This window comes from Lobosporangium transversale (assembly GCF_002105155.1).
Source record: "Lobosporangium transversale strain NRRL 3116 chromosome Unknown BCR41scaffold_41, whole genome shotgun sequence".
Lineage (NCBI taxonomy): Eukaryota > Fungi > Mortierellomycota > Mortierellomycetes > Mortierellales > Mortierellaceae > Lobosporangium > Lobosporangium transversale.
In genome coordinates this window covers 67792-89175 of record NW_019029019.1, presented here as the reverse complement: position 1 = coordinate 89175, position 21384 = coordinate 67792, and the positions used below count along the sequence as shown (strand labels likewise).

At 40.9% G+C, this 21384-nt stretch overlaps 3 protein-coding genes across 3 annotated transcripts; all 3 read left to right on the top strand.

Annotated features, from left to right (window-relative positions):
* The first annotated feature begins 2082 nt into the window (after nt 1–2082).
* BCR41DRAFT_159407 (ras association (RalGDS/AF-6) domain-domain-containing protein) lies at nt 2083–5831 on the top strand. The gene is made up of 10 exons (XM_022019645.1): nt 2083–2657; nt 2792–2953; nt 3231–3247; nt 3375–3435; nt 3612–3709; nt 3833–4105; nt 4254–4473; nt 4625–5005; nt 5171–5574; nt 5702–5831. The coding sequence occupies exons 1-10, from the start codon at nt 2570–2572 to the stop codon at nt 5795–5797; spliced, it is 1800 nt and encodes a 599-aa protein (XP_021877997.1). The 5' UTR covers nt 2083–2569; the 3' UTR covers nt 5798–5831.
* A 390-nt stretch (nt 5832–6221) lies between these two features.
* Nucleotides 6222–9505, top strand: BCR41DRAFT_360085 (hypothetical protein). The gene is made up of 9 exons (XM_022025301.1): nt 6222–6380; nt 6524–6654; nt 7055–7187; nt 7333–7790; nt 7911–8025; nt 8107–8228; nt 8364–8608; nt 8696–9104; nt 9222–9505. Exons 1-9 carry the CDS (start codon nt 6239–6241, stop codon nt 9441–9443), a joined length of 1977 nt encoding a protein of 658 aa, XP_021877996.1. The 5' UTR covers nt 6222–6238; the 3' UTR covers nt 9444–9505.
* An 86-nt stretch (nt 9506–9591) lies between these two features.
* BCR41DRAFT_360084 (hypothetical protein) lies at nt 9592–12420 on the top strand. The gene has a single exon (XM_022025300.1). It carries the CDS (start codon nt 9639–9641, stop codon nt 12405–12407), a length of 2769 nt encoding a protein of 922 aa, XP_021877995.1. The 5' UTR covers nt 9592–9638; the 3' UTR covers nt 12408–12420.
* The last annotated feature ends 8964 nt before the right edge of the window (nt 12421–21384 follow it).

The window sequence follows — 21384 nt, the reverse complement described above, 5'->3', positions numbered from 1 at the left end:
TTAAAGGACGAGGGCTTTTTACCGCCAATTTTACCACCTACAATGGATCTCGAGCCAGATGAATTCGGAACTTTATGTCTGACTTTTTTTGTGTGCGTGTTCGGAATCCTTGTGAAATTAAGAACATAGAAAGTAGAAAAAAAAAAAAAAAAAAAAAAAAAAAAACAAAGAAAGTGTTCGTACAATGTCGTTCGTCTTTATCGCCGCCGCCACTATTATTATTAAGCGTCTACCGACATTATAATCATCATCAAAAAATAATAATAAAAAAAAAAAAAAAGAGTTGAATGGTTTGTTCTTTATTTGAAGGAAAGGAGCAGAGTTGGACATAACGGCAATGTTTGTTACAATGAACTACAGTAAGAGTGTTGGACACAATAAGGGAGGTCTAGCTTCGTATCTCCAGGTCACTTCACACTCATGACATCTGCGCGCAAGCCTAACGAAAGCAAAAGGTATAAATGTTAAACACTGTCTCTGATCTCTCACCCTATGAACATTTAAATACAGAGGTATCCAAAAAAAAACCTGCTGGAGCTCGGTCAGGATGGGCTATTCAGGCATTCATTTTTTTTTTTTTTTTTTTTTTTTGCCTTCAATTCTTGACCGTTGTTGTATCTGACGCGTACTCCGGTTTTGTGCTCATTGCAGGCGAGCTACGATTTTAGTTGTCACCCACCACTACGATTCTAGAAGTATCTACGCGCTTACCGATTTCCTTTTTTGAGATGACCTTATTCAATTATGAGTTATATACTAAGCAACTCCTCTGTAATTGATAAAGATTAAAAGAAGTAGATCAGTATTTTAGAGCCTACACAAGAAGGTCAACCTTCTTGTAAGCTTGATGATGTAACGCTCCAAATTATCTACTCCAATGTCTGGGCGAATGAAGTGGAGATCAATGTCATCATCAACAAATTGAAAAAGAGGAGATTGCCATTGTGCGATAAAAGAGGCTAAAGCACTTAAATCAAAGAGCAGAGACTAACATCTCTTTCTTCATTATTCCTACCATTGGCGGCTTTTGCTTATGATAACATCAAAGTTGGTGACTTTGATAGTTTCCCAAGGCTTAACACGCGCTTGAGTGCAATATTGTTAAAAGAAAAGAAAAAAAAAAAAGACATAAAGAACAAGAATCTCGTTAACATTTGGAAGGTCTACAAGAAGAAGGAACGGTGCCTAGCGGAGAGGATGGGATAATAGCGTATAAAGCATTATTGGATAAGTTTCGGAATATCCAGGGGCACAGAGAGGACGGAGAGGACAGATTGGCGCATTCGAATTGTCGTCCAATTGTGTCTGTCCAAAGAGAAATGAATAAAGAGAAAGAGAGAGAGATGGAGAGATAAAAAGAGTTAAAAAAGTCTTCAGCCATAACCTTAATTTTGTTTTTGCCGCCTAAAAAAAAAAAAAAAAAAGGTCTTTTTCTGAGCAGGTCTTTTTTCTTTGTCTTCATCATCACTTCATACCATCACCTCATCAGATTCATTCTTTCCATTTATTCCCTTTTATTTACATTTAATCTCAAAAGAAGGAAAAAAAAAAAGAAAAAAAAACCTGTTGTCATCCCCATTCATTCTCTTTATTGACGCTGACATTGACATTAGCATCCTTTTTTGTTTCATTTTCTACAACCCGTAACTTTTGTCCATACCTTACTTTCTCCCCCTTCCCTTTTCCTTTGAGGTTAACCGTGAATATCTTCAAAGTAACTCGCTCTTTACTCACTGTCTTTGCGAATCATTCGTTCATTCAATCACATTGCCCTGGGGTATATAGTCCAAGAACAAGAACAGAGTGCCGAATACTTTATACTTTTTTATTCTTATTATTATTACAATTGCACAAACCGCCTTCGTGTGGTCTGTGGTTTTTTTTTTTTTTATGTTTCTCGCTTTTTACACTCTACACCTTGTCCTTTTATCCTTTGTCTCGCGGAAAGAAAGAGAGAAGACGAAGAAGAGCAATACTCTGAACAAATCATCTCGTGTCTTTCCTGTTTGTTAAGCTTGTTTAGCTCGTGCTTTTGTACCCATATCCCTTGCTCTTACTCTTTACTCTTTACTCTTGCTCTTACTTCTAGCTCTTATTCTCTTGCTCTTGCTCTTCTTTGTTCCTTGCTTACTGGTCCTTTATGCTTACTCTTTCTTTTCATCCTATTTTACTTTTCCTCTCTTTTCTCTCTTCACTTTAATCTTTCTTTTTTTTTTCTTTTTGTACATGTTTTTATACGTTGCAACAGTAACTGATATCGTTGTCCCGTTCTTTCTCTTTCTGTCTGTTGTTTACCAGTCATTCCTTTTCTCTTTACTGCCAGCCTCTTCTAGAAAAAACATACATAAGCGACAAGGCAACAGAGCAACAAAACAACAAAGCAACGAAGCAACGAAGCAACGAAGCAACGAGGCATCATTGCACCAATACTTCATATTATTATTCTCTCTTAGCATTCTACTTTTTATTCCCCAAAACAGCACCTGATAAGCAGCCTGTACTCTCTCCAGTTACCAGTGTGCAACAGTGGTATAAACAAAGGAAAAGGGCTTAGAATATTATATTGACGATGGAGAGCATTACTCAATGGGATGTCAACAAGGTTCATCAATGGATGTGCTCGATCGGGTTCCCAAACTATGAGAAACAGATTAAAGGTATCAAGTAAAACGAAACAAAACGAAAAACATTCGCCATGGAGGTTTTGTTTATTGTCTTTCTACTCTTTGCTAATTAGCCTGCTCTCTTTTCTTTTTTTTTTTTTTTTTTTTTGGTCTGTGTTTTGTCTTAGACAATGGCATCTCGGGAGATTTACTCATTCATCTAGATCATGCAGCACTCAAAGACTTGTCCATATGGGAAGTGGGCAAACGACTTGTGATCCTCAAGGCTATTTATCAACTTAAGGTCTCATATGGCATCGCGATGGAGGCCGGTGACTATGTTCCACCAAGTAAAGTATCACAAATGAAAACCCTCCGAAATGGATTTTTACACCCAAAAAAATGTTTCGCTCGTTTGGACAGACAAGGACAATTACACACGTCTACAACATGTACAAACATAAACAACCAACAATCAAGAGTCGGTCAACAGTCAACTAGGCCAAACTTGCAGTATTCTTGATAACTAACCTTGGACTATTTTTTAATTATTATTATTATTATTATTTTTCATGCTTGGTTGCATGTCGTAACGCGTGCTTTCTTTTGCAACCTTTTTATTATTAGGCGTTGCATTCGAAAACGTAGGTGTTGCTCTCACTTTTTTTTTTTTTTTTTTTTTTAGTATCCTCGTTTATTATTTCATAATCCGATCTTTGTCTGATGGTTATATGCTTTTTTTTTGTGTGTATGTACTGTTCATGTTCATAGGAATACAATTACACGGCGGCTGCAAGCTTAAAGTCTGTTGAACAGGCAATGCATGAGAAAGGTACCAGAGCAAAATTTTTTTTTTTTTTTTTTTTTTTTTAGATCTTCATACTACAACAACAACAACCACAGCAACAGCAACAACCACAACAACAGCAACAACGCAGGAGCAAAAAGTTTTTACAGGATGAATGACTGACGATGATTTCACATGCTATTTCTGCCTATTTTCTACAGATAATACAATTCAACATCTAGTAAGGGAAGTCGAGCGGATGTCAAAAGACTTGACCAAAGTCAAGGATGAACTCTGGATCATGCAGAAGGATCAAAAGGTAACAACTGTCAAGGAAAATATAATGTTACCCCTCGTCATTTTTTTTTTTTTTTTTTTTTCTAACAAATCCAACATTACAAAAAAAAAAAAAAAAAAAAAAAAAAAAAACGCGTGTTTGTAGCCTCTACCTGAACCCAGCAACTCTGGATACCCCAAGGCCATGAACATGAACATAAACGGCGGGCAATCATCCTCAATGCTCTCAGCATCACAGTCAGCGCATAATGGCAGTTCACCTCTTACACCTCAATCTCCTATTCATGCCTCGCATGGTGGTGTCAACACAGCACGATCGCCTGGCTTCTCTTCCGACTCTGGATTTCATTCTGTTCCAAGCTCACCACATTCGCCTGCTGATACACGGACACGAGGCGGCAATGCAGAGTCAAATGAGGTAAGCAAGCAGGCTTACACTTATTTTCATCTATAATTGATTACTGGAAATTTAGTGTATTCATCAATATCGGTCGTGTTGCTGATTCCATTCTTTTTATTTTTTTTATTTTTTATTTTTTATTTTTTTATAATATGGATAAACATAGGATGGCAAAGCAACAGGATCAGCGGGCGTTGATGGTGCTGGCGCTATCAAGGTCTATGGCCAAAAGCCATCAAACACGAGGGATCCTGTGGATGCATTCAGGAGTTTCAGGATTTCACAGGATGACCCTTGTTACAAGGTCTTACCTGCAGCATTGAAAAAGTATAAGATTAACGACGATTGGCGCCAATATGCACTCTTTATTTGTTATGGAAACACTGGTAATGCATTGCTTGATGTCGCATGATAAGCAATATGATGAGCAGGAGTTGTATTGTTTCTACAGTTATCAAGGCTAGAGTATGGCCTTTCTTTTTTATTATCAAAGCTAACAATGTTGCTTCAATGGATGAAATACTTTGATTTATTTAGAACGTATCTTGACGTACAATGAAAAGCCGCTACTCCTAATGAAGCAATTGAAGGAAAACAACGAATCACCAGTGTTTATGCTCAAACATATCAAACAGATGAAGTCGCCCGCTGTTAATGCACCTTCACCACCCAATTCATTTCCACCCCGGAAGAGCTCAGATTTGATGAATAAGGAATTACCAATGCCACCAGAAGCCTTGGGAGGACTGGGAGGAATGAATGCTAGTTCATTGTCGATTGCTTCTGGATCAACCTTAGTAGGATCAACCGTTGGTTTGAATAATAATTCGCTATCTCCTATTAATGGTGGCGGCGCTTCACTTGCTCGATCAGGTACATCAGCATCTATGAGAACATCTAGTAAATCGATTGCTAACAGTAAGTGGATTAGAAATACTTTTCCGGATCATTTGATTCATACATGTTTTTTTTTTTTTTTTTTTTTTTTTTTTCAACACAAGCAGGAGCGATAGAAATGAACAAGTGGAATGATACTAATTGTCATTATATTATAAAATAAAATAAAATAAAAAAAAACTTCAGCCTCAAGCATGCATACAGGTCAGCATGGTAGGGGTGGTGGTGAAGGCTCATCAGCATTATCTAATACTCAGTCCAACACCAATAATGCAACGATTGTCGGACCCAAGCCTGAGAACTATGTACAAGAAACAGTGGAGGCTTCAGGGACAGCAGTGGCGTTGTATGAGTGGGAGGCGAAACGAGATGATGAATTGAATGTCAAGGTTGGAGATGTATTCAAGATCAAGAGCAAAGGACATGGATGGTGGATTGTGCAGCGGGATGACGAGATTGGATGGATCCCAGCCAGTATCTTGTCAGAGAGTAATTCAGAGGATGGGTACTTTTCAGCCGAGGGGGTTGCCATCTTTGATTTCACAAAAACCGGACCAAATGAATTGAGTATTAAGACAGGAGATAAACTTGTAAGTCTTGAAGAAAAGGAACTTGTTTAGTGTTATTTTTTTTTCTATTTCTCTTTGGCTATATTGATCAAAATGTTGACTAAAAAAAAAAAAAAAAAAAAAAAAAAATTCATTAATGTTGTGATAGAAAATCTTCCGTCGACATCAGCATTGGCTTCTGGCAACATGTGAAGGACAGCGTGGATGGGTGCCAAGTTGGTTTGTTAGCTTGGACTCGCAATAAACAAACAATCAAACAAAAATCTATTAAGCAAATAAAAAAAAAAAAAATAAAAATAAGAGGACTTTGGTGGCAATTATAATACACGTGATGATCGCGTTAAAAGATCAAAAGGTGTGACATAATGACAGGGGAAGGGAAAGTGTTCCTTTGTGGAGAAACGTTTTTTTGGAAGAAAGAAATAAAAAAAGTCAGCTTTCCTGGAGCTTATTCCCCCTTTTTTTTTCTATTCTTCTTTTTCCTTTTCAGCTTACTTAGGACCATAGAACAAGTAGTTTTTTTTTTTTTTTTTTTTTTCTGGCACTCAGCAATCTCAATAACATTATTCTGCAATAAAAAAAAACACTTGACGATCAACAACAACAACGACAACAACAATATATATATATATATATATAAAGTCCCAAGGACGACGGACGACGAAATAAAAAAAAAAAAAAAAAAATGAGCACATTAGGAGAAAACAGGAATGGCATGGCAACATCGTTCACGGCGCCGACATTTGACTCTGATGTCAATGACCCATGGACGGCTGCCTCACGTCTAGAAGGAGGCATGACTCATGAGGATTTGAGTACTATCCTATGTAAATATGCACTATGCGCTATACACTATTACAGTTTACATTATTTAGCAATACGCTTTTTTTTTTTTTTTTTTTCTTTTATCTTTCTGACAGTAACTTTTTCTTTTTATTGATATTATTTGTTATTGTTGCTATTCTCTTAGCTGGCATGCCACTTCCAGAAATATATACAACGGCTTTTGATCTGGCTCAACCATCAGGAGGAAAGGTCACAGTGTCGGCCGTGAACAAGATTGTGGGCGTCAGTGGATTACCTTCTGTAACAGTCGATAAGGTGCGTTGTTAGCAGAGTTAAATGGAAAGGGCAAAAAAAAAAAAAAAAAAAAAAAAAAAAGAAAAAAAAGAGAGTTTTGGGGAGATATTGTGAGTTTGCAAGTCTTCCATTGTTTTCTATCCTGGAAGAGAAAAAAAAGAAAAGAAAAAAAAGAAAATTGCGTCAGGGTAAAAGAAGGGGGGGGGGGGGGACGAAGGATGGGTGTGTGTGAGTGTGAGTGTGAGTTTAATTCTCATGACCCCATCAAACAGTCATTTTTCACTCGCACCCTGCCCCTAACTTTTTTTGGACCAACCATACCACCCCTATGGGACCGTAAATGATCCCCTTGTGTCTCCATGATTTATTTATTTATTTATTATTTTCTATTATTTTCTATTATTTGTTTAAACATTTTTAGATTATGAACATGGTTGTTGCTCCAACTCGGTCTAGGATCACAAAAGGCGAATGTAGCGTAGTATTGGCTTTAGTGGCCATGGCGCAAAAGAATATGGATTTGACCATTGAAAACCTGACAGCTCACCGTGGAGGTAATAAAGAAAGAAAGGAAAAAAAAACTCCAGTCAAATGCAATTTACGCGTACATTAATTTGTTTTAGGTTTAGTTTGATCCCTTCTTTCGGCTGACCATTTTTGCATAATGAATGCGCTTGATATCTTTTTGTTTTTTTAAAGATTTGCCGATCCCTCACTTGCCTGGATTAGAAAATATCGATTTTGGCAGTGTCAGTGATCATTCACGGATCTACTCAACCTCATCCACTACTCCTAAACATCATCCTGTTAATGTTGGGAGTAGCATATCAGACCCATGGCGAAACTCGACTTACAGAGGAAGTGGATACCCACCACCACCTTCATACTTATCAGCACCCCCATTCCCGACTTTGGATTCACCAACATCACCCAGTGCTACTACTGGGAGTATTGTAGGGCCAAGTATAGGATCGGGATCAGGAGCAACAGGAGGAAGTCATGGTATTTTAGGGGCCAGCGAAAGTTTTGATCCAGAAGCAACACAACGAGAGATCCATCACTGGTTCCTGAACCTTGATGTGATCCATATCAGTTTCGCACCAGAGAAAGAAGGGATTTTCTTGTTCAAACATACCAACTATATTGTAGAATCTAAGGTATTAAAGAGGGATTTCATCTCGTGGGAAAAGAAGTAGAAGATGAAGAAGAGAGAAAAGGACTGGTTATTTTTGTTGACAATCAATTTTTTTTTTTTTTTTTTTTTTTTCTTTTTGTAGAATCGTCAGACAGCTGTCATTCGGCGGTATAGTGATTTTTGGTGGCTGTTGGAGGTTCTGGGCAAGCGATTCCCATTCAGAATCCTGCCGAATTTGCCGCCGAAGCGTTTAGGAGGTAAATAAATGCATGTGAAATGGGTTTGTTATTATTATTGTTATTATTCTCACTAAAAAAATAATTTCTTGAAAAATCTAGTGGCGGATGAAGCATTTTTGGAAAGGCGTCTGAAGGGACTCACACGATTTATGAATGCACTGATGAGACATCCAGTGCTCAGGAAAGATCCATTGGTCATATCATTTTTAACAGAACCCGTGGTACATATTCTTTTTTTTTTTTTTTTTTTTTTTTTATTTTTTTATTTTTTTTTTCTGATATTCATGAGTCATTATTATTTATTTTTCCTCATTTTCTAACTATTATTATTATTTATTTATTTTAATATCTCTAAGGAATTGGCCCTTTGGAGAAAGAATGTTGTGATTTCGACAGAGGATGAATTCACGACACAGTTACCTATACATCCTAGCCTCGCCAAACAGGTGCCTGCGGATCTAGAGTTGCAGTTGGAGAATATCAAGAGACGGTTACCGGCGGCTATTGACTATTATCGCACTATGGTCCATGTTATCGATCGTGTCCAGAAACGGACAGAAGCTTCTGCAGCAGATTATATGCGCTTCAGCTCAGCACTCAAGTAAGTCTTCGAGATTCTTTCGTCATTGACATGAGAATATCCTCAGTATCTCATACTCATTTTCCTCCTTTGTAATCCACCCTCCAGTGGTTTAGCAGAATGTGACAAACAATGCCATGTAGAGGACTGTTATAATTGTGGACAGTTAAGTCAAGGTTACAGTAAGATAGGGTCAACTATCGGTCAGACATCCAATGTACTAGACGACCAGGCCAAGACACTTCAACGGGGGATGGTTGAAGACCTAAAGCGTCAGCGAGATTTGTTGGTCTCGCTCAAGGAATTGTTACAGAGAAGAGAACGATCAAAAGAAGCAGGAACAATCGAATCTCTACAGAAACGTATAGCAGCAAATGAGGCCAAATTGAAAGCGTTGCAAGCTCCCATCAATCCTACAGCAGTTGCAAATGGAGAGAGCGCTGGTGAAACAAGAGGACATGGAGAATCAGGAGTGAATGATGCACAGATCGAGAGGTTGAATGCTAATCTTTACACAGTAAGAAAAAGTTTAGCAAAAGCACGTTTTTTTTATTTTATTTTATTTTATTTTATTTTATTTTTTTAATTGTCCTTGGATATTAATCGTTCTTGTATCGGGATGTTTATTTATTAGGATCGTGCGGAGCTGGAAATACAGAACCAAAGGGCTGTGTTGCTACAGCACACATTGTGGATGGAGCTCACATATTTCCACAAGAACCACGCATTGATTGCAACCATGTATCAAGCCTTTGTGAATGAGCAGATAAAGACTAATCAGAGTCTGACTGATACCTGGAAGTCATTATCCCCTATTGTTCACGATCTTCCCATGGAAGTTAATGGTTTCAATTAAGACTCTCCATGACATGGGTAGTATAACAAAAGTAGCAAATAAATAAAGCGATAAAAAACGATACAAAGCAAAGCGCACAGACCACCAAATCTCAATGTATGATTTTCAGTCATCATCGCACTGTTTTTATGCCAAGTCCATTACCTCTCTTTTTTTAGTCATCATTTTGCTTCATTAAAAAAAAAAAATAAGGAAATGAGCCGAGCAAGATTACCTTTGGAATGTATTCATCTCATCTGTGAAATGCTTGTTGCAGATTGGGATTCAAGGACATTGAGTGTTCTCTTGCGGGTCAATAAAGATTTTCAAGCCGTGGCGTTACCTCTCCTCTATCGTGATCCCTTGGCGTTCTTCTACCAGTCAGGAAATCAAGCACGAGTTAATCCATATCGTCGCTTCGGGGTCGTTGATGCATTCGCGCTGGTCCGACTTTTACTTTTATGTGTCAAAAACAACAAAAGTGCCATCACTCCATGGATCAGAGCTGTATATGCATTCCCTTCCATCACTCCCCCTACATCAAAAGCCTCTATTAAGGCCCCAGAGGATATCGTTATGCCTAGGAAACGAATGTTAAGTCTTTTAACTATGGATGACAATTTCCCTCAGCAGCCTTATGTTGATTATCTATCCTATGTCCATGCAATTTCTCTTGGCTTCTATCAAGATCAAGTTCTAGGCGTGAGTTGTGATTTCGCCACAAAATTACAGCAGTTCAACCGATTCGGACGTCACGAAGTCAAAGATATGCTTAAGGAAGATCCCTTATATTGCCAACTCAAAAAGGGGGATAGGCCTAGTAAGAGGGATATCCGGCATTTCAAAAAATGCTTGACAGCGGATGTCTTGTGGGCTCTTCATTCTGATCGCCCTGAGCAGATGCGGAGGCTTACCTTCCATATACAAGACATCCAGCGGTATCAAGGGATCATCAATCGTTTCAAGGAGCTCAAGTATGTTGAATTTGTGACCGATATCAAGTACCGGAGTCCAATCCCTTCAGATGAAACGGCTGAGTTTATTAAGAGACATACAAAGTCAAGCGGTACACTCGAAGAGGTCTATCGAAGCTTCCAACTTGGACCCCCATCCTCCATAGCATCGACTCACCCTCTACCATTGCTCGTGGAGCCACGCGTCATTGATGGAAGGAACTGGATGAGGGTTTGTAGTCGATTAGGGGATATTGACTTTAGATATGTGAAGGAGATTAACGAACCGGACAAAATGGAGCCTTCTGGACTGGAAGAAGCGATCGACCAATATGGCCCATATCTTCACAAGTGCAGGTCATTAGAGTCATTCAAAAGAAGTTCTTTCGATGAAACAGTGGATAGCTTCTTGTTTGCAGTGAAAGAGAAAGATGCTGCAGGATTTTCAAGAGAGCGTCCAAACACACCACGCGCTCTGTGCTCAGACGCATCCACAACGGCGGTGGTAGCAATGAAGCCAAAGGCGATAGCAAGGACACCAGCAACATTCCCAACAGCAGCTGCTTGGGGAGTTGGAGCGATCATTAGACAGGGCCATGATCGAGACTTTACTCTCAATAACCAGCGCGTAATGCTCAAACATGTCAATATCTGTGGATCTTCAAGAGTATGGCCATGGTTGAATGATGTTGTCTATGCTTTCAGTGAGACATTAGAGACTATCTATGTGGATGAAGACAGATGTAGCCAAAGCTATTTTGAAGAGAACTGTCGTTATTTCAATCCCACTCCGACCCTTTTATATCTTGGCAGGCAATGGTCACCACTTAATCTCCGGCGGTTGGAGCTGTTTAGCCATTGGAAAGCGCTTTTCATTGACCCGAGGCTCCTAAGCCAAGTTACTTTACTGGAGCACCTTGTTCTTGAAGATTATGCCGTTTACACCGCTGACTTCTTTTTGCATGCCGTTAAAGATCTTCCACCGAGAACAATATGGAGCTCTTTAAAAAATTTAAAGGAGCTACGTTTGAGGGGATTTCCTGTTTACGAATTCCATCCAGATTCTCTTGAGCATATGCTCAAGTTGGAGGTACTTTGTCTGGATACACATTGTCCTTCTTCAACGCCTGAGGGCATGCCGTCAATAAAGCAACCGATACCTCAGATGGCGGAATACCTGCGCAACCGAGAAATGTGGAACTGGCAATGGCAGTTACCTCAACTATCATTTTTGGAACTAGACGGTGAATTTGCATGGGGCTTCCAGTTCAAGATGTTACAGCACTCACCAAAGATCCATGTATTGCATCTCAACCTCAACACACGTTATATTCGTACCGATGTATCATCTCGAGACTTCAAATCGAGTTTATTTCAGCTTGATGACGACCCTATCGACTTGTCATCACTATCATCATCACTATTGTTACCGACGGGAGCAGGCATTAATAGCAGTAGCAACGGCAGTAGCAGTAACAGTAGTAGCAGCAGCAGCAGCGGCAGCAATACGAAACAGCTCCTGAGCCTTCCAAACCTTCATTACCTTGAACTGCGTGGACTCTGGGTCCTGGAACAGAAAGAGCTTGACAGGATATTTTTGGATGTGATGCCGAACCTGAGAGGCATCCATGTGGAGCAAAGGCTCCCGAAACTAGCACCAGAGCCATGGATTCAATCGACAATGAAATTGAAGCATCTTCGTGTGGCTCGAATGAAGGGGGCGTTGATTATGCTTGACTTTCCTTTCGAGTTGATCGGGCGGTACGGATTACAGGCGTATGTGGGTAGATGTATTGATGATGGAGATATCTGTCCTTCTCCTCAAACGAGGACAATAACAATAGAAACGATTTTAGGGCAAGAGAATTATTTTTGTTGTAATGAAACAAAGGCACGACCATGGCCTGGTCGCACTTATATGTTCGAGTTGGCCAAGGCGTCTGAAGTTGAGTACGTGTTTGGAAAAAGTCGATTTCGATGCCATGACGCCACGATGCGTGCGAGACTTCAACAGGGACGACAACAAGAATAATAATAAAAACAGCAGCCTCTTCCTCTGTCTTTGCCTCAGAAAGAATAATTAAAAAAATATATATATATAATGATGGTTATCTTACGTCTTGCAACTGAATGCTCATGTTACTGTATCTGTTGCGCATAAACATATCCATGTACATTTCAAGCATACAAAATATACAGAAAACAGAGGGAAGTAGAAATGACGCTCAATCGAAAAAGAAAAAAAAAAAAAAAAAAAAAAAAAGAAGTTGGCCAGAGCACAGACCGTCGCTCCAAAACCCTGTACAGCCGCATTGTCTTTTTTATGCTCTTTTGTGAGAGCGGCTGCATGAAATGACTACACACACTGTATTTAAATTGGTGACCTCTGATCGATTGACTTGATTCCGTCCCTTTAAAGGCTTCATCTCTAAGAGTACCTCCCTTGATAGGGCTTGGCGGTGATTCGCTTGGCTGGGGACAGCTCCAAACCTGGATGTTATTAGTGATGTTGTTATATCCTTAGATGTCTCATGTATGACCAAAGAGAATGCTTACTCATTTATTAGTTCCATGCAGTACCAGGCACTTTCCTGTTGACCTTCACTCAGTCCATCTACATCTTGAACACATGTGTTTCTCACATGAAGGACCTTTTTTCTGATGTTCCTGCAAACGTTTTAACATTTGCACCTACGAGCGGATTTAAAATTAAATGCTGTCCTGACTCTAGAGTCCCAAATTCGCATTGTCATGTCACCACTGAATGAAGCAAGTGACTATCCATCAAATAAACCAAGCCATTGATCCTATAGTAATGTCCTTCAAGTCTATGAGATATTGCTCCTGATTCGGTATCAACCAAATTAAGTAGCCCTGCCCAGCCTCCAATAGCCGTCTGTTGAATACGTCTTCTTAATTTACTATGTTTATTATTTATTATCTTTCTTTTAAAGAACTCTATGCATGTCACCAACACAAGTAGAGGAAATCGGTATTTAGTACAGAGCAATAAAGTATCAACGGCGGAATATTTGTTTCGCACTACTGATAGATAGAACAGTGACGACCTAGTTACCTCCCGCTGAGTTCCAGCTATGTATACAACAACATGTACTAAAGGTTGTGCCTTAGAGTGTAGTTCTCTCCAACTAAATTAATATAAACACGGATATCGAATGAGCAGCTTCCACATATAGAGAGAGCACATTCCTCACCAAAGGTCAATAAAAATATTAAATAAATACTAATGCTTTACAACGAAGTTCGAAAAACATTGACAATTACCTTCAAGACACCATACTTTATCCAAAAAGCGTGTATACTACATTCAATCTTTGATGATGGTTTATCGACAAGCACTATTTTCACTTTATTCTTTATTCTAAACGTTGTCCTTCTTAGTAGCTCCTTCAGCAGCGAGGTCTACATGAAATAACATGTGCAAATCTACATTCACTGCACATGCTGTATTTGAATCGGTAGTCATTGATCGATTCACTTGCTGCTGCCACTGTTGTCAACGGCATTCCTTCATTCAAAGCTTCTGTCTCTAAGAGTGCCTCTGCTGATAGGACTTGACGATAAATAGCCTGGTTTGAGGTTACTTTGGACTTGAATGCCATTGGTGATGCTGTCACAATCTGTTTCGATGCCTCATATGTGACCAAAGGAAGGGATTGCTCTTTTATTTCTCCTCGTTGCATCAGAAGCTTCCTGTTGACTTCACTCAACCCAGTTACATCTTGAAAACAAGTGTTGTTAACATTAAGAGCTGTTTGTTTGGTGCTCCATTTCAGTCGATGCTGATATTGATCGCCTTCCTTCACAATCTGCCACATCCGAATAGAACCACCCATGCATCCTGTAACCAGAAAGCAGCCTCCTTCAAAGGTGTTGCACACAACCCTCTGAACTTCTCTACCTTCAATTGGGATTGCTACCAAACACTCTCCTGTCTCTGCGTCCCACACTCGCACTGTTCTATCCCAACCGCTTGAAGCAATGTACTTCCCATCAGGCGAATAAGTCATCGTTATGAAGTGACCGCTGTGTCCTTCAAGAGTATATAAAGCAACTCCCGTTTTCACATCTACCACATCAATTTGTCCATACTCCAAGGCACAAACCATCCGTTGACAACATGGTGAAAATGTTCCTAAACTTGTATAGCCTCTAATTGTGTAACAAAGCTCACCCGTTTCTGCGTTCCGTACTTGCAACTCATATGAGGGATAGCCGTGATAACCCATTATTCTTCGACCATCAGGCGTGTATTTGATAAAATCGCGTTCCGCTTCTCCACAATTTACTTCATAACGAAGGTCACCTGAATGAACTGTCCAGACCCTAAGAGCGCCACCTTCATCATATGAAGCAAGGTGTTGGCCACCTGGTGAGAATACTACACACCTTACAGCTCTATTATGGCCCTGTAGAGTGTGGATGAGTTCTCCTGTTTGTGTGTTCCATATAGTCATATCTCCCTTATGATAAGCGCAGGCAATTTGGTGGTCAATGGGTGAGAAATCAAAGGTGTAGATCCAATCGTCTTGTCTGTCCTGCAACTCCAAGGTGTGGGCGACTTGGCCTGTTCGAGCGTCCCAAAGGTAGACACGTGAAGCTTCATGGCGAGAAGCAAGCAACTGGCCGTCAGGTGAATACCTGATGTCATCTATATATCCATCGAGGCATTGTAAAACATGGATGGGCTGCCCTGTCTTTACATCCCACATACGCGCTGTCCCATCACCACTGCTCGAAGCTATCTGCTGCCCATCTGGTGAGCTCGTAATCCCACTGATCGGCGCTGAATGATTAGATTGCTGTGATCGAGTATCCCAAAGACGTATCGTTTTATCACTGCTGAAGGATGCAAGTTGATGGTTGTTTGGTGAGTAAGCCACACAGTGTATATAGCCAAGGTGACCATAAAAGGTATGCATGAGTTGCCCTGATCTTGTGTCCCAAAGCCGGACTGTGAGGTCATAACTGCAAGTGGCTATTTGTTCTCCATTTGGTGAGTATCTTAGGCCTTCGATATGATCAGAATGCCCTGCAAGAGTATGGATGAGCTTTCCTGTTTGCATATTCCATTGGTATGCCATATCCAAGGCGAATGAAGCAGCAAGCTTTCCACTAGGAGAATACTGAATGGCACTGACCGTATCCTTATGCTCCAACTCGTATATTTTTTGACCAGATCCAACATCCCACACATGCAGGTAACTATCATTAGCACAGCGAGATATAATTTCCTGGCCATTAGGTGAATACACAAATTGCCGAATTTCATATCCATGGTCCATCTGCATCAGCTGCTGTCCTGATGTCGCATCCCACAACCGTACTGTATTGTCAAAGCCGCTGCTTGCAATCTGGAGTCCATCAGGAGAGTATGCCACACTGCTCACGTAGCCTGTATGGCCCTCTAAGCTGTATTTGAGCACTCCTGCTTGGGTATCCCACACTCGCACTGACCCATCATGGCTAGCTGAGGCAAGATCGTTTCCGCTTGGTGAGTACACTACACAGCTCACTTGAGTTATATGGCACTCCAATCGGTGAACCAATGCTCCTGAGGTTGTATTCCAGATTGATACTGCAGTTCTGGAAGGGCCCCAGCTGGCGATATATTGACTATCTGGCGAGTATATAAGCCCCGTGCTATACGCATTGCCCTCCAGAGTCGAAAGCTTCTCCCATGTGGATGTATCATAGACAACAATTGAATATATATTAGAGCCAAGTCTGATAACGGCAGCGAGTGTCTTGCCATCAGGAGAATATGATCCCTCCCTTGTCTCACCACCAACTTGGAGAAGCGGCCATTCTCCAAACTGTACACCTGCCATCTTCGCTCCGCTTAGGTCTGCTTCACGAAGCCAACAGTTCTGTAAGTTGGCCTTCCTCAGATCTGCCCCTTGTAACTGAGCATACTCAAATATACCATGGCTGAGATCTGCTCCTGGGATCTGGATGCCTCGCAAGTCTGCTCCGATAAATGACTCACCTGCTTGGACCAAGATTGTCATCGCATTAGCTGCTGCTACTCGCCACTTGCTATCGCTCTTCGAGAGCTCCACATATGTGTACAGCTGCTGTTTAAACACCGGTTCAAGACGGACACGGTCCTCTAAGAATTGAAGGATAGATGGTTCATCCACAAAGCTTCTCCATACTAAAGGTGATGCCTCATCAATCTCCACTACTTCCACTTCCTGCTCATCCTCCTTGATATCTATGGCTTCAAAACTAAATACTGAGCTGATGCTCTGCCGACGAGAAGTTGCTGTTGTCGCCTTTGCTACTTCATCGATTGCAGGAGCACCCATTACTTTCTTCGGTTCGAAGATTGCTCGCACTAGGCTGTACTCTAGGAGCGAGCGATGGATAAACCGGTGCTGGTTGCCTGTACGAGTAAGTGGTGAAGCCTCCCGTAGAAGGTTCCTTCCATTCTCTTTGCTGAAGTACGCTTCTTTCCATGTACCCTTATCCTTGGATGGTGAGTAGTCAACTACTGGGTTGCCATCTTGATGTTTGTAGATCGCTATGGCTAGCTCAGTGAGATATCTGATCCCATTCTGTGCAAACCCTTCATCTAATAGCTTGTGGTACATTCTTCTGTCTTCCAGTCCTAATGCATCGTTTAGTCGCTTCTTGCCTCGCTCGAGCCACTGCTCAACGAACTGGTCATACAGTGTCACGCGTTTGACCTTGGTGTTGGAGGACCCTTGATCTGGATCTACCATTCGCGGGAGTACTTCAAGCGACATCGATAGAATAAATGGGTTCCTCACAAGGCCTTGTAGACTAGGGATCTGTTTGAGTGCACGTCGGTAGTCCTCCGCATGCCACAGTGGATCCATGGCATCAACATATTGTTCGATATAGTCATCGATCTGAGTCTCAGAGAATGGCATGATCACAGCCTCTTCAAACAATCCAGCATCTACTTGGTGATTGCGGTCCATAGGTTGGAACCGATCTCGATAGTCTAAGCCAAGGTACTCACTGCGACAGCTAATCACCATCTGAGCCATCCACTCTCCAGGCTTATTCAGTTGATTGGAGACATACAGATTGGTGGTCTGCATGCTCTCATCATATCCATCACAGATCAGGATAAATGACCGACTCTTCTTCAGTTCCTTAATCTGTGAGTCTGTGAAACCGTAGTCTCGCAGCTGCTTTGCTACAAGATCCTTCTCTGGCTTGTCGATGGCTGGGAGGTTGATAAACAGTGGGATTCGACCATGTCTCTTTTGGTATGTCTCCCAGAGTGTGCGCTCCAAAGTGCGATTGAATGTAGACTTGCCTGCTCCTGAGTCTCCTTGCACAAGTAGCGCTTTCTGGTCGCTATCCAGGAACTCTTTCACCTTGTCCAGCAACAAGAACAGCTTGTCATCGCTCGCTTGAGGACTTGCTTTAACATACTGTTGGATGTAGAATCCTTGGTTGTTTCCAACCTCCATCCGCCGTCTCCTTAGTTGCCGTAGACTGTCCTCAACATTGGGCCTTTTTTGTGCACGGTCAAGCAAATATGAAGATGTAGATGGGGGATGTGTGGTGGTGAAGGGATGCTGAGCTATTGGCTCTTGAAGACACTTCCTATATAGCTCTTGTTTCTTGATGTCTCCATATTTCTCTAGTTCGTTCAAGAGAGTGCCTGCAGCTGGAAGGAGAAGGATAGAGTGAGTAGATAAATCAGCGTTTAATGAGCGCTGCCAACACCCAAACATATCTACAGAAAAAAAGAAAAAAAAATAAGCACCTTGTAGACCATCCGGCGGTAATGAGGATAGCTCTCTAAGGATACTTATGACCCACTGCTTGATATGTGCATGGCTACCCCACTCTTGGTCATTCTTGTAGATCTCTCCTAGGAGTGTGATGGCATCCTGTCGAGTATCCATGGTCCACTGTGTATCTGCTGCAATCTGTCCTAGTCTCTGACATAGTCCCCATTGGAATGCTGCATCATTTCGACAGGGTGCTTCACACACAAGAGTCTTGAATTTAATGAGCTCGCCTCTCTGGAGTAGTGCATCCGCTCCACGGAGTGCTGGATACCATGCTGACTTGTGATCAAAGCTGAGTCCTTCTTCCATACACTGTCTGAATGTCGATCCACTCTCATATAGTGATGCTATATTTCCATATATTCCTAAGCTCATGTCAATAGCATCTGTCACAGAAGGAAGTCCTCTCTGGATGTTGCTTATCTCATCCATGAAGGTATTGAGATCAAAGCCTTTGACTGCACTTACTACTCCAAACACTCCTCGGAGCACTGCTGATGTCCGTCGAAGCATGGCTTGCATTGTTGATTCATCATCTGGAATATATTGCAAGGCTTGGAAGGCATAAGCAGCTTGGTAGACTAGTTGAGGGTCTGAGCTGTCTTTTAGTCCCTGGAGGTATGCTGCAAGTGGTTCATGGAGTTGCTCTCGCTTCAGGCCTTTGACTTGGTTGTTGACCATGGCATCGAGGACATGTGAGACTGTAACTGACAGACAATAGAGATGGCTGGTAGATTGGCTATGAGTGCCTTGTAATCGGAGATTGAGGGTGTTGAGGATTAAAACAAGGTCATCTGAGCCGAGATATCCAGGAGGAGCATGCTGCAGCAACCGAGCCAACCCCTCTAACAAATGAGTGTCCAGCATAATGTTCTGGCTGATCCCATTGATCAAAGTCATGAGCAGTGTTCTGAATTGCACTTGATCAAGGACAGGGGAGAGAGCCACAACCTCAGCGACAGATGCCTCGGTCTTGATGTCATCACTGATGAACATTTCAATCACATCTGAAGCCAGTTTACACAGTCGTTCATGTTCATCTTGATCGTTCGATATAGCCTGTCGCCACTTCTTCTCAAGGTCACTGAGATCATTTGTTTGGATAGGAGCGAGTGATAGCAGAGATAGGCAATATGCAAGCTGGTGGATGTCATTCAACTGAGTACCAGCATCTGGTAAGCTGTACCTGATGACTGTTGGAGGTTCATCATGGTTAAAAACGTCCTTTGGAATAGTTGCAATGGCCTGCACTGTTTCAACTGTTCTAATTAATCTGCCGCTAATAGGTTCGCTGATTCCCAGTTTGTTGCTGTTTTTGTTGCTGTTATTGCTACCATTGCTGCTGCTCCTTTGGTTATACCCCCATTTTTTGGCTTTCTGGTCACGTCTTTGAGCGACATCTGAGTGACCTATCTGTTCAAATAAGCGGGCAAGCTCATGATAGGCCGAGGCTATGTCTTTGCGTAACATTAGGTCTTCATTGGAAGCTGAAGAGGTTGAAGGTATTGCGGCGAGTGACTTTCTTGTGGGTTTATGAATTCGGGACAGCACAGAGTCTGCATCGAGACAAAGCTCCATCACTATGTTGCAGCTATCGTTATCTATAGTGCGAGCGCCCTTTATGTAGAAATGAAAGAGTTTCAGGGCTTGTGCTGGCAAGAGTACACTTCGTGGTGGAGTATCTGTATTGCCAAACATGGTCTATTGTTCTTCCTCTTTATTCTATTTCTGTTTGATTATAATTTATTCATTTCAAAAAAAGATGTGGTTATTATTTGAAAAGATGGGTTTAGTAGTGAGCTTTATAAGTGAATAAACGTCTTTTGTAAGTTCCAAGGAGGAGGTAGAAGCATGTCCCTTACTCAAGGATTCGATGTTTTTTCTAACATAAAAAAAGAAAAATCAGCTGAGGGGTTGTGTGACGTTATATGTGGCGAAGTAATGAAGAAAGAAAAGAGAGAAGGAAGAATGTATGCATGCATGCATACAAGTGAACATTATAAAATCCGGGTCCACTTTGCCTTGTTTTCCCCCTTAAGAGATATCCTTCTTTTTAATGCCACTTTATTCCGTGCTCAGCCCCATCTTTTTTTTTTTTTTTTTTTTTTCCCAAAGGCAAAAGCGGTAATGTTTTATTCTTATCTAAATGCATGTTCATTAATATAAATTCCACGTACACTTTTTTAATTATTCGGAATAGAGAGAATAGGAAATAGCAAATATCGGAAAAGAAAACAATATTAGAGACCTTGCGAAACTCACAAATGGAACCTAATTTTGGCTACAATGACTTTTTGAAAAATTTGTGCTTGTAGAGACATTCTACAAAAAATGTAGAACAAAAAGCAATGTAGAGAATTGGTGCCATTGATGGCCTATTTCTCCGATTTGGAAGCGAAGTAAGAATAAAAGTTGGCTAATTTATAAATTTACGTATAAACCCCATGTTATACGTAAAAATTCTAAATTTTGCCTTTGTAGAATGTCTGTAGCCTACAAGAGCAAACTTTATTTCTACAACAAAAAATGTCTCGCAAGGTCTCTATTAAACTACAACCAAAATTGAAGTAGAAGGTGAGTTAAATAAATAAATAAATAAATAAAAATCTGTACAGTGGGGAATAAAGATAGTTTTGTTTTCCTCATAGAAAAAGAAATAATAATAACGAACTGGGACTGTGGCTTCGTCATGGTCGGCGCTTGTCTTGTTAGAAAAATCATGCTTTGCTTCATGACAGCAACATAGAAGGAAACTTTGTCTGTGACAGTGTCAGTAAACGACAACAGAATATTAGTGTTTTTCGCACATGGACTGGAATGGTAAATATAAACATGGAGGTAATAAAAACATAAAAAAAGAAAAAAAGAAAAAAAGAAAAAAAGAAAAAAAGAAAAAAAAAAAAATATAAAACAAAGTGCATCAAATAAATGTCGACCTTCTGCTGAAGAGACGTACTCAATGAACATTTTATGGGGACGAGAGGCTGCTGTCTGTTTATTGGCACCATATAGATTGCGCCCTGTTTTACTACGTTCCCTGTTTTGAAAGCTGATGTGAAGGACATGGAAATGGAGAGATAGCTGAATAACCGGAGACCAAAAGACAATATATTTGCTTTTGCACAGGTCCTTCGCTTTTGTCAAGGTCATCAAGGTTAATGCTCCGTCTGCGGGCCATCGCAGACTCAAATCGATTTTGAGTGGGATCTG

What these genes read in the sequence shown, in the direction of transcription:
- BCR41DRAFT_159407 (XM_022019645.1), top strand. Translation starts at nt 2,570, where the DNA reads ATGGAGAGCATTACTCAATGGGATGTCAACAAGGTTCATCAATGGATG. An exon ending in TCATGCAGAAGGATCAAAAG is followed by an intron (nt 3,710 to 3,832) that starts GTAACAACTGTC and finishes GCGTGTTTGTAG; the next exon opens with CCTCTACCTGAACCCAGCAA. An exon ending in GCAATGCAGAGTCAAATGAG is followed by an intron (nt 4,106 to 4,253) that starts GTAAGCAAGCAG and finishes GGATAAACATAG; the next exon opens with GATGGCAAAGCAACAGGATC.
- BCR41DRAFT_360085 (XM_022025301.1), top strand. Translation starts at nt 6,239, where the DNA reads ATGAGCACATTAGGAGAAAACAGGAATGGCATGGCAACATCGTTCACG. An exon ending in GCCGCCGAAGCGTTTAGGAG is followed by an intron (nt 8,026 to 8,106) that starts GTAAATAAATGC and finishes TGAAAAATCTAG; the next exon opens with TGGCGGATGAAGCATTTTTG. An exon ending in CATTTTTAACAGAACCCGTG is followed by an intron (nt 8,229 to 8,363) that starts GTACATATTCTT and finishes AATATCTCTAAG; the next exon opens with GAATTGGCCCTTTGGAGAAA.
- BCR41DRAFT_360084 (XM_022025300.1), top strand. Translation starts at nt 9,639, where the DNA reads ATGAGCCGAGCAAGATTACCTTTGGAATGTATTCATCTCATCTGTGAA.